General features: G+C 38.5%; 1 protein-coding gene and 1 long non-coding RNA gene across 9 annotated transcripts in view; one reads left to right on the forward strand and one right to left on the reverse strand.

Moving 5' to 3' along the window:
* The window catches only part of ppfibp2a (PPFIA binding protein 2a), a 25,757-nt gene extending 12,156 nt beyond the window's left edge, over positions 1-13,601 (reverse strand). For 2 of the 8 annotated variants that reach the window (XM_028574666.1, XM_028574651.1), the window contains exons 1-5: positions 13,573-13,601; positions 7,848-8,095; positions 3,082-3,168; positions 1,992-2,105; positions 131-262 (exon numbers count right to left, since the gene is read on the reverse strand). In XM_028574666.1, coding sequence (XP_028430467.1) covers positions 131-262; positions 1,992-2,105; positions 3,082-3,168; positions 7,848-8,090 — 576 coding nt within the window. In that variant the 5' untranslated portion in view covers positions 8,091-8,095; positions 13,573-13,601. Of the gene's footprint in view, positions 1-130; positions 263-340; positions 492-1,141; positions 1,324-1,991; positions 2,106-3,081; positions 3,169-6,616; positions 7,239-7,847; positions 8,096-13,572 lie in introns of those variants that run through there. The other 6 variants (XM_028574685.1, XM_028574660.1, XM_028574675.1 and 3 more) reach the window with 5 other exon arrangements.
* LOC114553439 (uncharacterized) lies at positions 13,076-16,803 on the forward strand. The gene is made up of 3 exons (XR_003692336.1): positions 13,076-13,247; positions 14,580-14,730; positions 16,426-16,803. It is a non-coding gene; the product is annotated as an uncharacterized LOC114553439 (long non-coding RNA).
* The last annotated feature ends 764 nt before the right edge of the window (positions 16,804-17,567 follow it).

Here is a 17,567-nt window from a genome sequence, read left to right on the forward strand (position 1 = left end):
TTTTGATGGATACATATTGGCTTTAAATAAGTTCTGACAAACAATACAACCATACCTGCAGATTGTACTGCATATTAAAAATTAAATACCACAAGGAAGTATGCATATTTGGCTCTGCAAGAAGCCCTACCTCTGCTTTGTGCTGCCTTTCAGCTCCATGGCTCTGTTTTCCCTCCATGTCTGCCAGCTTTAGTTTCAGGTAGGACACCTCCCCCATAAGATTCAACTTCTGGTTTTCCAGTGACGTCCTATGCAGGAGTTCCTGTCATTAACAACATACAGTATACAAACATACATAAATACATAATCCCTTCAATGATACACAACACTCAATACTCACTGAACAAAGGCAACATTAAGTATGAGGGAGAGCAAGCTTGCTGTTCTGACAGTCCATTCAGACAAACTCACTGGTTTAGCAGCCGTTGAGTGGCTAAATATACACAACCCATGACCACTATTTATAATGCCTATTTCACAGCTCGCCCAAAGTACACAGCAGAGGGAGAGGGAGAGAGAGAGAGAGAGAGAGAGAGAGAGAGAGAGAGAGAGAGAGAGATACCAAAAGCATGCAAAACATTCATTGAAAGAAAATTAAAATAACGTTGACAGGTGCATTTTCCTATCACTGTGAACCGCTGGTGCTGAGGTGACTATCTGTCCTGAATGGCTGTTAGCCTTGAAAGTTAAGCCAGGCTATGCGGGACGATGTATTACTAATTTGGTGGATGTCAAGCAGGTGCTAAATCACTTAAAGTCTAGAAATGAATATCGGAGGCAGGCAAACAGTACATATGGATACATCCATTTAAAACTCTGGCTTTGGAAAATATCTGGGCTTCTTCTAGAGCATACACATGGAAAATATTAGAGCTTTGTCACCAGGAAGAGATTTACGGCTCAGGTCCAAAGCCCCATAATGACCATGTCTCCAAGAAACCAGCCCTGGCTGCCCTTTAATACACTGCACACGTAGAAGTAGACACTGAGCATTAAGTTCACAACTCATCAGATAGTTCAAAAAAACACATTCCTGGCACCCATGCAATTAGTCAGAATAGGATGAAACAGTCCACTTTTAATGGAAATTTAGAGCATTAGAACAGCATTGTAGGAATGATACATTGATTCTGTGTAATACCTGGTTCACCTTACTCCAGTGTCTGCCTGCAGCAAAGGAGGAGTAAGTATATTTCCCTCATGGATACAATGGTTTCAAGTTTCTAGCAGTTTTTAGTAGATTACAGTTTAATACTTCCAGTCCATTCAGTGTCCTTCGTAGTGTTTAGCAGAGTCTCTGTTGTAGATTATAAGTCTAAAGCAAACAACTGAAAGTTGCACACACTTCTAGCTCTTAAGGGAGCACCACCCCTATTCTTTCTCCCTCCCATCTCTCCACCTTTTTCAGCTGTTCCTCCCTTACTCATTTGTCCCTCTCTCCTTTCCTGTCTCTGTGTGTGTGTGTGTGTGTGTGTGTGTGTGTGTGTGTGTGCGCATGCGTGTGTGCATGTGTGTGTGTGCGCATGCGTGTGTGTGTGTGTGTGTGTGTGTGTGTCAGAGAGCATGGTGCTCTAATCACCTGCCCAGACAGAGCAGTCTGGCCCTGCATGAACCAGAAAACAATACAGTGCCATGGAATGAGTCTGAGCATCCTAAATATGTTAGTTGTCAAGGTACTCTGCAGGCAGAAACACTGGAATCTTAGCAAGGTATTTATTCCCAGGAAGCAGAACTCATTCCGAGTTACATTCTACAGCTTATGAGAAAAGATTGGATCTGCAGAAGACTCATATTTAAAAGATAGAAGGACAGTCTAGGGCCCTGTCAAATCTTATTAAATGGTAGAACAATATTGATATAAAAACCCTGGATGTCTCATGACGGAAGTCAGACTTTCCTGATTTTGGTCCAGTAATACATCAAGCATTTGGTATTGAGAAAGTCCAGTGTAAGATTTTTTTTTTTTTATACAAAGTCTTAAAGCTGTGTACCTGCTGTAGCATCTCCTCAGTGGAGTTGAGTTTGTGCTGATGCTCCACCAGAGAACTCTGTAGATCACTGATCTTGGCCCCCTGAGCTTCCACCTGGTCTGTCAGCACACTTACCTGTGTGTATTTGTGTGTGTGGACAGAAAAATAGTAGAGTTAAGACTCTTTTTCTCCACATCAAAACCAAATCGTAGACCGAGCAAAATACTTTAGGCCTATGATTCTCTCTTATATTACAGAGATTATCACAGTACGCATTAATTCCAGCTATTTTCATATAATTGCTACCCTCAATATTTGTTGAAATTTCTACATATGTGCCAGATCAAACAATGCAAATGTTTCCGCTGAGAAGAAATGAATGATCCTTTGTGCTCACTAGGTGCTTGCGACACTTCAGTGGCTCCAGTAATCTTAGGAGAATGCAGGTTAAATATAAATCGGCGGAGAAACTATAAAGCCACATAATAGCTAATCACATGCGAAAAAGGCCAGTCCGACCAGCCAAGTGGAGCGGATTTTCTAAAGGAATGTTTTAATGTGAAGCCTGAAAAACAAACGGGGCACCTGCTCTCAAACACACCTACACGCTACAGCACATGGTGGTGCTAGCCTCAACCTGTCTGAGATAAGCACTTGTTCAGCAGTCCTCATAACCACACACACACCTACGCACATGCACATTCAGACAAAGACATCACACAAAACAAGATATTCTAGTGTTGTAAAAGCACCAAACCCAGCTTTAAAACTGTTGCTTCGCCCATCCAAAAGAAAAACAAAACAATTAAGCAACATTTACAACACAACACTCTGAGCTACCTTTGCCCTTCCTTTCCTTGTCGCTCTCCTCTGGCGCTGTTATGTGATATGGGCACTGTTCAGAATCAGTTCCTGCTCACAGTGTGGTGTCATAGTTCCTCTTTTCTTTGAGCAGGCTTATACCCAATGAAATTGATTCACCTTTATAAACAAATGTCTGGGCATGCTTTAGTTTAAAACCTATTTAAAGGTCATGTAAATCTTACACAAAAAGAGACAGACAGAGATCACATTGTTTTGTATTTTGTATGTTAGGAGTGACAAATCTCACCTGCAGAATAAGTGACTCTTTGTCTCCCTCCAGACGTGATAACCGCTCCTGGTAGGACTCACTATTGCCAGATGAATGCAGGTTTACCTTCAGAATAAAGGTCAGCTGTTAAATAACACTCTTAATACAGAACAGTTGCCCTGTTGGTTTTCTTTAATAAGGTTGCACTCTCAGCACAAACACACAGATGTGCGTACACACACAAGTCTCAGTCTCAAACTTTGTTGTGTCAGTGGATCATGTGTGGAAATGTCTGTCAAAGCTTTGCAGGTCGTGTGGCCGGATTATCTCAGTTGGTAGAGCAGGCACACGTATATAGAGGTTTACTCCCCGATGCAGCGGCTGTGGGTTCGACTCCGACCTTTGCTGAATGTCATTCCCCCTCTCTCTCCCCTTTCATATCTTCATCTATCCTGTGAAAATAAAGGCCTAAAAATGCCCAAAAAATAATCTTAAAAAAAAGGTTTGCAGGTCCTAATCCAGCAGTGAACATACAACAATACAACATTTAAAACCGGCTGATGAGTGGAAATTAAAAATGTTGTCTGAGTTCAGGGCTGCCTGTGCAGTCAGGGATATTTCAGAGCCATCAGTGTGCAAGGGAAGCAAAGTGCAACCAAATGGGCTCAAATTTCTCAAAAATCCAGGCTTCAACCACAATTATGGAAACATTATGTAGACCAAAGTCCATCATCCTGAGCCAGCAAGTGGTTTGCAATCATTTTAAAATACCATTAAGCCTTTAATATACTTGAGTCAGACTTTAAAAACACTGAATACATGTGTTTTAGCAGTATAATATTTGAATATACACAGTATGCATACTTTAAGTGTTATTACAGATATTATTTTATGTAACTTTTGGTGATCAATAGCATTTGCGTCCTGTACAGTCGCTCCTCGGCATAGTCATTTTTTTTTTCAGTTTCAGTTAATTCAGTATTTGGAAATAATAGTCCCGGGCTTACTTTCAGTGGATTGGGGCCAGCCTCCGTAGTTCTTGCTGTGTGCTTAATTATAAGAGACAGAGCAGCAAAGATGCGTGGACCCTACGGTATTTGCCTGTATTTTATTTAGAGGCCGAGCAGCGAAGCTGCGTGGACCCTAGGTATATATAGCATTGCGTCCAGCTTTTGCGTCCCGCACATGCTATATACTGTACACAGCATCATTATTATTAATATTATTATTATTCCTAAGAAATCCATGTTCCCATGCCGTACTTAATCAGTGCGATTTGTGTGCTTATTGTCCTGATGGTGGCGCTACAACAGCCATCTAAAATTCTAAACTTTAAAAATTCATAACAAATCAGCCGTACATACTACAACGTCGCGACTTATGCCAAACTGTAGCTCCAATAGAGCAGCAATTATGCTCTGCTGTTACCTTGTAGCAATTTTGAAGTCCATCACTCTACTTTTTGCAAAAACTACAAAACTTCTTAAACCTATCACCTCCCATGTTTGTTTCAATTGACACCAAATTTGGGCGACTTCATCTCCAGACTGATATCGAGAAAAATATTATTCAGATTTTCGATTCATCATAAACTGAGCACACAGTGCTTTAAAACATTGTACTGCATACAGTAGTATGAACAAATCCTGCAATTTCTTCCAAATTAAATGTTTGATGTTCATGGAAAAAAAATGTGTCCTCATCTACGCATTCAGTCAATACAAAATAGAGCATCTTTAAACATCAGTTTGGCATTTATTGATATTTGTGAAAATAAATATCAGGCATCTCTATGTTGTCTTAACCAAGTCCACAAATTCTCAGAATTTTCTAATGAGAAAATAATTTTATATATTTATATACAATATATATATATATATATATATATATATATATATATATATAAAATATATATTATATAAATATATTTTTATATATATATATATATATATATTATAAAATAAAAAGTTCAAGCACCTGGTATTGCAAGATGATCATACACATATCTAATCGGGCATTGTGCTGTGGACAACTGCTCTGCATATTTTTTGTGTGTCTGCATTCACACACCTGATTCTGAATAACAATCAGTCCAGTTCCAGTTTAGGAAAGTCAAGTTATTGAGTCAACCCAGGCTGACTCAATAAAATATAACCCAAATAGCTAGAGGAGTCATTACCTGGATAATATCCCACTGAGATCCATGTTTCCCTTTGTACCCAAAGAATGCGAGTTTAAAGCTCAACGGTCACAATGACACATCTTGACACACAAATTAGCCATTGTGATTTGGACACCTTCCCTGCGAGTTTAAAATGCTTATAATTTTGAAAATGTTTTTCAGCCAATTTATCTAAATAATCCAATCCTAGATCCGCCCCCTAACTACAGATCCAAACTCCCTTTTCTTTCCGAAAAACCTAGGTAACGCAAGTGCTTTGCAACTTGGACTACAATACTTTACCATACAATTACTAATACAGTAATGTAAATTATATCCAGTGAGGTCTACGTGAGGTCTAACGAGCAGCACTGATCTTCAAGAGTTTTACTAACACACCATAATAATAATAATAATAATAGCAAAGATCCATATTGTAATTCAATTCAAAATAATATTCCAGCCTTCCTTTGTGAAACTGTCACAGAGATGTTGATTCAACAGTGGTTTAGGTTTCCGATGTGGTTGAGCTGAGATGAAGTAGAAGTAATTACAGGGCTATCATATTGCATTGCATTTCATAGTACAGGTGTTTCTATTTTTCCTCTTAATTCTTTTCATATTTTAATATCCATGATTCTTGTATAGCACCTTGTATATTGACTTGAACAGTGTTTTATAAATACATTATACTTACTATTCTTACTTATTTACTATTTCAAAAGATTCCAAACAACGTCATGAAGATTAGTCATACCTCTACGAAAAATCAACTATTTTGCTTGTGTAGATTATTGAGTATAGCTAGCATGTCCTCGCTACATCATAAACCTGAGGCTCAAAATTGTACATAATAATGATTGACAAGTGCATGCATGAAAATGCTTCCTCTATGGATTTAACATTCAGTAAAAATTATAACCTAATGGAGGCAGTGAGAAGGACTAATGCCTTCTTAATGGTAGCAAGATGGTATATGCTGTCCAAAGATCTCAGCTGACATGCATATCCATTTATCTTTCACCTCAAACACTTCAAGCTTGTGACCAGTTTGGCGTACTTGTTGTGCATTCAACAATTCACCTATGTGGTGATCCATTTACTATCTATCCTAAAACAAGACATGTGGCATTTCTGTAATCACATAGTAGCCAGTATTAGTATTGCTTACTTTTTCCAGTCCACAAGGAGCTTGTATATCAGAGTGCATGTGTTGCATTTTTTGCAGCACACCACTTTAACTCCCAATCAAAACACTTCACAACTCTTGCTCCCAAATAATCTACCATGGCAACCATAATTACGTTGTAAAAGCAACAACACTGCAAGAGCAAAATAACCAAGATCCTTTGTGCGATTTTTGGTGCCATATGAAAGCATGAAGAGCCGACATGCAAGTGTAGAATGTCTTACCTTCCTAAGCCAGGCAAAATGTCTGTAGAAGTCAATATCATACTCCATTCTGCAGGCCCATTGTACTGTAGGTCTGGCTCTAAATGTTAGATACTAAGAGAATTAAGTCAGTGCTATAAAGCTGAAAGGAGGATGAACAGAACCAAAATCCACACTAAAACAAAACAATGGCTCTTAACTGGGATGCACTCGATCTCTCTGAATCCAACTCTCCTTCTCTCACAGACCCTCCATTACTGCAGTCTTAGAGAGAGAGCAGAGAGGACCTTGGTCCGTGTGGTTTGAAGTCTGGGCAGCCTGAGACTTTTAGAGCTGAGGCGAATAACTCCAAATATGCCAGTTGGCTGTACTCCCTTTCTTTCTTCTCTTCACTTTTTTCACTTTCTTACTCCCCCTTTTGCTTTCTCCTGCTTTCCCTCTCAAGCACACTTCAATTGCTTTAGCAATTCAGCTGCACCTCATGATATCTCATCTTTTTCTGTCCTCCCTTTCTTTCTCCCGTACCTTTCTCTGTCTGTCTCTAGCCCTGTCTCGCTCCGTCTGCGGTACCTCTCGGTCAAGATCATTTTGTGGGGCTTCCTAAAGGGGCACAGGGGAGAGGAAACTTTCTGCAGCACATGCTTGTCAGATGTGGTGCAGAGCAAGAAGTCAGTAAGGACGACACAGAAGGGGAGGAGGAAGCAGTGCAGGAGACTGAAGGGGAACCGGTGTGTAAAGTTGACAATATTAAAATTGAAGTAAAGTAGAAGAGGGAAAATACTGGTGGTGGCTAACATGGACCAGATAAACAGATAATTGGAGAAAAAGGAGGACAGGAGTAATGCAGAGGCACAAGAATGAAGGAAATAAGGGAGTGAAAAGGGGGAGCAACTTGTACTTTAAACAGGAGCTCTGGATCTCATTACCAGAGCAGTTTGCAATAGATCCAGCTTCCAGCTCACTACTTCTTAGCAGACAGGAAAAAGCCCTCCAGACTTTGATGGCCAGATCAAAGACCACCATATCACACAACTAATAAAACCCAGGGACTCATGCACCAGTAGAATGTAGAGAATGCATAGTATATGTCTTTGCACAATTCTAACATAAAACTTTCTCATAAATTGGATTTTGGATATTTTAGATTGGGTATTGTATTTGCATACTGGGTGTTATATAATGCTGTTCTGGTCTGTCATCCATCCCTCTTTGAGTTGTTAGGGCCTACAGATGTAAGTGACACAGCACTTACCTCATCTCTCTTCAGCCATTTTAATATTACATGTGCTGTATTAGTGGAGACATGTTTCCTGAGAGAGTCCTGTTCTTCATCACTTCCTTGAACCTCCAGCACTGCCCTGAGGGCCTCAGTCAGTTGGAGAGTCTTGAGGGCAGGGTCCACAAGTGTGGCAAGGGTTAACTGTGAGGTACTCTCTGAGGCCTGGCAATCCTGGCCACCGGACCGCATAAGAGCACTGAACAGCCCTTCACCCATTTTGCCTAGAGGAAAGAACAACAGGAAATCAACAGATTTAACTGAGAAAATCTGATTACAGAATCTTAATTTCTTGGGCATCAGAGTATACAACTGTTCAAGGGGTGATTGGCAGGCCGCAGAACAATAAGAATAGTTCCTGAAATGGCCTCTTGAGGGTGCTATTGTGCTCCAATGTTACTCCAGTGGATGTAAAGCAACACATGTAAACAGCATCAAATGGCTGTACACTGTGGGTTCCGAAATCCACAAATTAGAGGTTTAACTGATACTGTAATCATCATGTCTAAGTTGCAGAAAGTACTCATTTATGCCATCTGAAGTTGAATTAAAGGTACAGTAATGCAATCAGGACACAGTGTGGACATATGCATGGTTTTGTAACGTATGTATATTTAATGACAGTGTGTGATTATTAGTTGTCATCTGTGGTGTAGTAAGGGTTAGAGTCATTAGAGTGTGCTAATGGTTGGACTGTCACCTCTATTAATAGAACATTGTCTTCTGACCCTGTGCAAAAACACCAACAGACTGCTGAGGTTGTGACAAACAGCTCTGACTAAAATGTATCACCCCTGCTAGAAAATACAGAAGGGAAGACACTGCAAAGTAACTCTGAGTTCATGCAATTAGTGCATAGTGAGGTTTAGAAGCTCAAGGAGAAGCAATACAAGTACAAAAGCATTTGCCTGATTGAAGAACATTGAGAAGAAAGATTACAGAAAGGTACTCATCTAATCAAAAACACTGCTCATTTCCATTTCAATCAAACCTCTCAACACTGCTAAAAACGTATCTCTCATCCTCAACCAATGTTTTCCTGTTTTCTTTTCTAGCTCTTGTTTGTAACTTATCCGTTGCAATTTTAAAATCCTTTTTTTCTATGTACTATATATGTATGTGAAAATCGCGTGGATAGCACCGGTTTTATGGAGGCCTGCAATTACAAACTGGGCAGTCTATTGAAGGCCTGATAATGAAACAAAAACTCTTACCAGCAATAATGTCATCCATTTGCTCCAAGGCAGCCTCCAACACGTCGCTGGCATTTGACGCCATGGCAACAAACTTTTTCGTCTTATAAAGCAACACTAGTAGATCCTCATTCAATGGTACAAAGAAGAGTGCTAGCTGGTGGAATGAGAGACAGTGAGAGTTCTTCAACAGAAAGACGTGTCGCAGACTACTCCCCTTTCTTGTTGCACTTAGATCCTTTTTACACCAAAGCTTCAAAAGCTGTCGTGACATCTGAGTGACTTCCAAGTAAATAACCTCCTGAAAGTGGCTTTTGGGTCCCCTTTCATTTTGTGGCAAGAGGCATGCTCATTGTCAGTGCTGTTATCCACATGAGGCCAAAGCTCGTATTTACTGTAGAATAGTTTGTTTCTTTGTTTCTATAAATAGTAATTGTTTGTTTGTATATATTTTCCCTCCACACCAACTACATTCGTGAATGAATTTTGACCAGTTACTGCAAAAAAAAAAAAAAAGTGGAAGAGGCGAGGATACCCATATATTTAGTTCAAAACCAACTGTTTTGGTCAACATTTGTTTACGTGGAGCCACAGAGGTCACAGCAGCGCATTGGACCATAGTAACCCCATTTTGACTGACGTTAATGACAGAGGAGACACTTCATAATGATAAGAAAAGCACAATGAAGCTGGAAAAAGCAGCAGCTGACTGAGCAGTCACACCCATAAGAGCTTGAGGTTTGGTATTTCATTTACTGATTTGATATTAGAGTCAGTGGTTTGACTTGCATAAGATATATAAAATAGTCCTGACACACAGAAGTCACTGCTCCTTTGCTGTAATGTCTCAGGTAAACTTTATTTGAACTCTAAAAGTACTAACTCATGGTATTTTTTCTACATATTTTACCATTTTACCCTACAAAAATCTGAAATAAAATAAGGAGAATTAAGTTAAATTGTTACAGTTTTTTACAATCACTTTGCTACTAATTTCAGAACCTTGATGTCATTTTTCAAAACTCTAAAAACTCAAAACGATCATCACTTGTAACACAGGCTGTCCAATGTTCAAAACAATGCATTGTGCATTCATATCTTTAAAGAAATATTGCACTTGCACAATCACTGGTCCAAAAAACAAATTTATTGTGAAATACCATTGAAATGTTACTTTAGATCACCCACACACAAGCTACCCATAGTTTCAGTGGGTCATCGTTCGTACAATCATTAAATATTGTAGTACAAAATAGGTGATACATGTTTCATTATGGTACTACATATAAATACATCCCTATATATATATATTTACTGTATTTACCCTTTATTTACAGTATCCAGGTAAGTTGATTCTCATTTTTTGATTCTCAAATTCTCAAATTCTCATTTGCAACGACGACCTGATCACATTCACACATTTCCACTTTCATACCTGGAAGCTGCCCAGTACAACCCCAGTCTAATCTCCTGGCCACTGAACAGTACATATATATATATATATATATATATATATATATATATATATATATATATATATATATATATATATATATATAATTGATATATACTTTAGTATATATAAAAGTACTTTATATATATATATAATATATATATATATATATATATATATATCTCAATCATCAGTAACGAGTTGGCAAATTTGGACCTGCATTTCCAAGGGCCTGCATCCATACAGTGCAGTACTGTCAGTACAGTAAATATTCTTAAAGGTGGTACATGGGAGCATAGAAACAGTATCTGGTAAACAGTAATGCATTACAGTAAAGAAGGATGATGAAAAATTACATCCATAGATCATGTAGTCTAATTGGTTCATGCTCCACGCTAATTGGTGACAATGAATCTCGTTATCTTGAAACGTTCATGATCTAAACATGGAATATTGTTTGTTTCCATACAACTATGCATTAAGAGTAATGCAACGGTTACTTATCATTTTGAGTAGTTGTATCGATTGATAGTTAGATGATTGTAATGGAATGAATAGACAATCATCTGAAATGTAATGTGTGAATTGCTTTTTGAAATAGGAGTACTTTGATGATAAGTTGTGTCATATTGAACAGGTGATCTTTGTTAAATGAACAAATGATCTTACACTGTTAGACTTAGCTGTAATTTCTACAGTTACTTACCACAAAATGCCCAGTAAAATACCATCTTTTTCTTTTCCGGTTCATTACTGTAATATGCATTGCATTATGGGTAATAACATTTAATTTACAGTGATTTACTGTATATTTTGAATTTGCAGTTGTCTGCTGTAAAACAACAGCAGTAGTGCTACTGTAGTTGAATAAGACTAACTGAATTTTAAATTAAATTGTTAGTTAATGTTATAGAAGCATAGCAATGAAATGGAAAAATAAAATATCACTATAAAATGAAATACATTTAATTTGTTATGCTTATAGCAGTGAAGGTAATTAAAAAATTTGACATTTTTTTCAGCAGTGTCAATCATTTATTGAGAGAAACAAGAAAGCCATTATGGATATAAATGCTTGACCGCCAGATTTGAACTCTGACCTCACGACTTCAGAAGAGTAGCGCGTAGACACTTCGAAGGCGTTGAAAGGAGTAACTTCAAAGGAGTACCGCCCGGTTTGGTCTGTGCGTGTGCGCACCAGAGTCCAGCGTTACACCCACTCCTCGAAGAGAGCTGGAGCAGGGTCAAGGTAAGACCAATTTTTGCTAATTCTGTGACATTAAAATTTCTGCTCACAGGCCTTCCCAAGCAGAGACGTAGGTTTAGTTTACCAACCTTCGTCATAGCTAGGCAAGAACAAACTGTTAACTATAGTTCATTTTCCCCATGGTGAGGATTAGCTACAATGACGACGTTCGGTAGCCTAAAGCTAACACAACTTGTTTTACACGTGCTGTTAGGGACATCTTTTTCACTTGTCAGACCACCATTATCTTTCGGGAAATTAAAATGTAACCCATATTCTAGAAGTTTAAGGTCAGTAACTGCTAGCTTTTTAGCTTGCTGTTGCCGCATTTTGGCTAACATTACCTCCGCTTATGTTGAGTCTGTGGGTTGGTTTGTCAGTGTTTTAGCATGATTAAGCAAAATGTTCCGCATTATTAACCTAACATTAGTGGAGGTAAAGTTAACATTAAACCGTTACCTCTACAGTTGCCCATCTAGTTTTAATAGCACCTAATGTTAACATTACATCTTTTTAAAAAACACCCACTCTAAAAGTTATGTCGGGTGACAGGGAAGACGTCTTTAAGTAATGTTAATGTGGAGCATTTGTAGATAGCATTTCTTTCCCCTTGGCTTCAGAGTTTGGCCACTTAAAACCATCAATATGTCCAGCAAAAAAGTGCCCAACGCTACAGTAGTATTGTTGCATTCTGTAATGTGATATCATTGAATTCATCCTTTTTAGTTTATGAGACCTAAGCCAAATATTGTTTAACTCAAAGAATATGGTGTTAGGAGTTGAGCGTATTAGCTACCATGGTTTATGCTTTAAGTTTTTCTTCACAAAATAGTGTTGTTGTTAGCTATCTAGCTATCTATTATTAACCTTTTAATGCATCATATAACATTCTGTGTTATTCTAACAATATAAGAGTTACCTACATTATACTGGTTCCTTGCATACTAATGCATGGCATGCATTTTTTTTTATCTTGTTGTAATTGTGTTTTATAACACCATGCATGCACTTAAAAATATTAATTTTCATCATTTCATATGTAGAACAACAACCAATTACTTCCAATATGTGAGATGCTTTTCTTTTTTTAGTTTGCAGCCAACCTCGACCAAGATTTCAATTGAGCAGGAGGTGACATTGCCCACCACACCAAGGCGGATCATGCTAGGTACGAGAAATAGTTTGAAGAAGAGGAGGATGTTTTATTAGCCATGTATGTTTGGTATTCTGTGACACACTGTAAATGAGATAAGATGTTTGTTTGTTTTTTAGGAAGAAGTTTGACGTCTTCCACCCATTGGATAGTCAGCATTGAGGGGAAGGTCCTCTTTGAAGCTAACCAACTTAACGCCAGTGCTTTTGTCATCTTCTTTGGCTCCTTTTATGCGTTCAATCTTGAATATTCGTCTTCTTTGGCTCCTTTTATGCGTTCAATCTTGAATATCAAGAAGAGTCAGCATCTACTACAGTGGAGTTGGTACAAGGTAAGTAATTATCTGCATAAAGCATTTAATAGGTAATGGTACATATTTGGACTATATGAGCACTCTATACACTTACTGACAAAGAGAAAACAACTGAGAAAAAGACTTGGGTATATAGAGCCCTATTACTGTGGTAACTTACAGTGAAAACACACCGGGCACGTAAGCGTTGCGCATACCTGCGTAGCGCAGCTATTTTTATTTCAGCGCCTATGTCATCCAATCGATCCGTTCATATTAGTCACGGAACGGCCACTTCGGCCCGCGAGCTGCAGCAATAATTTCGTGTCATTCGGAGAATGTGTCAAGCAAGGCAGTTACTCACATAGACAGTATATAAGAATGGACCACCAGATCCCGTGTCTCTGGACGGAGACCAGTGAAGGCTATTAGAAGCACTTTTCCGGTGATGGCCAGCTTTACTGCGCAGCCCCCAACTGAGAGAGACAACGTAAATGTGACGTGAGCAACGTTTCTGAAAGTTGTAAGTCTTCTGGTAGCTGTGCCAAGAGAAATCTCAATCATTCCAAATCTTGCAGAGACGGAGAGCGTAGGTATATGTAAGGAGATAACATAGACACAGGCTAATTATTGATCACTAACATGCTAGTTAACATTAGTAATTAAACTTAAACAGCTAATGTAAGTCAAAACTGCCTGCAAGCTTCTCCTGTACTATACGGTAATTCCTCTACTATGTGATAGTAAGTCTTGTGGTTATGACACAATAGTTAGTCTATTTTTACAAAAACGTCTGCTACGTAGCCATAACGTGAGATACAAGGTAATGGAGCCTTTTATACATTGTCGTGTTTCTTTAGAAATAAACAATGTCAAACAATGACAAATCATTGGAATGCTAATGGGATGTGATCGCTTTGTAGCATCAAAATGGCGCCAAAGGAGGTTCGAGTTCTGAAGCAAAGCTTACCCCCTTGATTAATCACATACAGGAAGACCACAGTAGGTTCATGGGGATTTGGGCTGTCTTGACTTCTCACAGCGAGACACATGATCAGGCACAAGGAGGGAGAGACCGATGGACGGACAGAGAGAGTGACACGGACACATATACTGTATATAGCCTACAAATACCACACTTTTCCCCACAAATCCTGTCTCTTTCTATCGGAGAGAGAGAGGGCCGAGAGAAGAGGGATGGCTTACGCGTACGTGCCCAATGTGTTTTCGCTGTGACTTTCTGAACCGAACGTGCTCGCTGGCAGGTTTACTTCCATATATACTGTATATTTAAAGGGGGATACTATTTATTAAATCTCTATTTAAATATGACTGCTGTTGATTATTATGATATATCTTATATATCTTAAGGATCAACCCAGATGAGGGAAGCAAGTGCATGGCCGAAGTGGGTACAAGCCGCAAGACGGGAGTTGTCCAAAGAAAGGTGACAAGCATCAGCTCCCAAGTCACCACCTTCCTCCAACGGCTCACCGAGTTTGAGTGGAAGACATCAAACTAGGTAAGCATTTTATTGTGTGATGTAATATAGTTAACATCAGAAAAATGATTACACAGTACGATGAACAGTGCGGCTACGTACCCTGCCTGCTCCAACATCGACAGAACTAAATGCACAGTTACTCGGTCACAGTTACTCAGCAAAAGTTACAAAGTGTTGTTTTAATTTTAGTTAAAGTTTTCATATGTTTTTTTTTTTTTTGTAAGTGACTGATAAGAACAACAATCTTTGAAATTGGTCCAGTATTGAGCAAGAACACTGACCTGCAGTGTTATGGCTATGGCTACGACCCAGAACACGGAGTACCACACACAGACACGGAGGAAATAGTTTAGAATGTCTTTAATGTATGTCAAAAACAAAAACACAACAGCCTGAGACAGTCTGCTGCGCTGGTGGAGGAGACAGGACTGAGCGGCATGGGCAGAGCGTGGCGTGTCCAAAAACCACCCTCACAGGGATCCAAACGAGGCGATGAAACGTTTGAGGAGCTAAAGTCTAGCGGCACAGTAGTCGTAGGCACAGGTTCGAGTGGTGTAGGTCTGGATGAGAAGACAAAAAACAAACATAAGTAAGCGGAGCACGAAAAAACAAGAGGCAAGAAACTTGAGAGCACGATTCACTTGGGGCCAAGTTACCACTTAGGTAGCTGTACGATCTGGCGCCGAAGACAGGTTCCAGCCAGGTCTAAATACTGCAGCCGTGATGAGATGATCAGCAACAGCTGAGCAGAAGGAGATTGCAGGATAGCCAGCAGCCGTGCAGGTAGGTGGATCGCCCGGCCACGCCCCTTGACTTACTTTCAGCCACGCCAGCACATGGACAGACACACAGGACAAGGAAAACAAACAAACCCAGCCGCTCCCATAACATGCAGCTTCGAACCGGGCTCCAATGTAATCATATAGGGCAAATATGCGTCGTCAATTTTGTCCACTAAAAGTTCTGTTTTTGCCACTGACCGTCTCAGATTATTATTCTAAGTGTCTGACAACATTATGGAAAGGATCCCTACAGAGATAGACATTTTAGTTAAAGAGGAAGATCAAGAAAAAGCCCTGAAATCACCATCACCAAACCCACCAGACGATCAAAAGTTACTGTTTATTTACACCGAGTCTGGTGGGTTTAGCAATAGCAATTTTGGGGATGTTTTTATGATTTAGAAAAAGGATCTTACTCTTTAACAGAAGAATTGTTGACCTCGGTAGGAATCCTTTCCATAATGTTGTCAGAGATTGTCAAAGATTGTTGTCACTTAGACACAAGAACATAGGAAAATAGGGTCCAGGTTGAAAAAAAGGTAACCTTTAGGATATACTGTATACTGTGGTAAATTTTGTAATTTATTTTATTTCTACTTTTCATGTTTATACAGATGTTTGAGAGAATTGGTCATAAAGATATGCCTTAAAGACATGGAAAAGTCATGAAAATATATTAAAAATGTGTATGAATTCTGAAATTAGAAAATTAATCAAAACATTTTTTTAACTGTGCTGGGACAGACAGACAGCAAAAGAAAGTAAAAAGACCTTTGAATTATCTGGGGAGGAAAAACCCTGTAAACTGCTACTATTGATGACTGATGTGTTATTTTTTATACTTTTCATATTCTATGTTTTTGCAGAAATTGTAAGTCTGTTAACAGTTTAGATGAGATAAACTCATGACCTTTCTCTGCTTCCCATACAGTCCAGGACGGACCACCCCAGCAGATGTGGATCAGCAAGCATGAGTATCATGGGTCCGGCCCCTTCATTGTCCTTAACAAATGCTTCTCAACAGACTGCTTCTCCTTCCCCTCCCCAACCAAATTCCCAACAACTTCACCTCTGTGGTAAACAACCACACCACATTTTTCAAACATACTCAGGATTTCTAAGAAAAAAACAACTGCCAAGATAAAGGATGAACTGATGGCTAGGTTATTAATTAAAAAAATGTGCATGTGTTTTCTTTGAGTCAAATCAAATGGTAACTGCATTGCTCAGACATCAAGGCTGCCCATTGTTTGGCGCATACTTAAACATGGTTGTAGTATTGCTTGTGTGTAAATTGTGTCTGTTTTTTTTTTTTTATTATCTTGTTCTTGGTATTTGTACCTGTATAATACGAAAATAAAAATGTATTACTTTTGTACATGGACTAAAGTCAATTATTTGGAATTTATTAAATTCAATAGCATTTATGTAAAATAATCAATAGTTTGTACTACCAATGCCAAATTGTGTAATATACTGTGAACCACAATTGCAGTAAAACTATAATACATCATGACAATTACAGTATAATTTAGCAAATTGTAATTACAGTACAATTACTGTAAGGTTATTATACTGTAAAACCAAGTTACAGTAAGGTTATTATACTGTAAAACTAAGTTACAGTAAGGGTATTATACTGTACAATGGAACTGCGGTAAGGGCATCATACTGTAAATAACATGTACAGTTATGGTACTGTAATGGGTTAGTTACAGTAACTCGTTACTGCAAATATACAATAAAAAGTCTAACAGTGTAGGTTTATGTGTATTGTATCCAATCAATTGAAAAAAGTGTTAAAAAATGTACATTTTAATCATTGGTTGTGAGTTTTGTGTCTAGAGTTTTGAAAAATGACGTCAAGGTTCTGAAATTAGTGCCAAAGTGATTGTAAAAAACTGTAAAGTCAATATCAATCACAATGAAAGAAATACAGCTTATTCATTTGTTTGTTTCATTTTGATTCTTTAAAACATGAATCAATCCTTTATTATATAGCATCTCTTCTGGAGGGTTACTGTAAGACTGCAGTCAACTTACTTAACTGGTTCAACTGGTTAAGCACATTGA

This window comes from Perca flavescens, chromosome 1, assembly GCF_004354835.1.
Source record: "Perca flavescens isolate YP-PL-M2 chromosome 1, PFLA_1.0, whole genome shotgun sequence".
NCBI classification, from domain to species: Eukaryota; Metazoa; Chordata; class Actinopteri; order Perciformes; family Percidae; genus Perca; species Perca flavescens.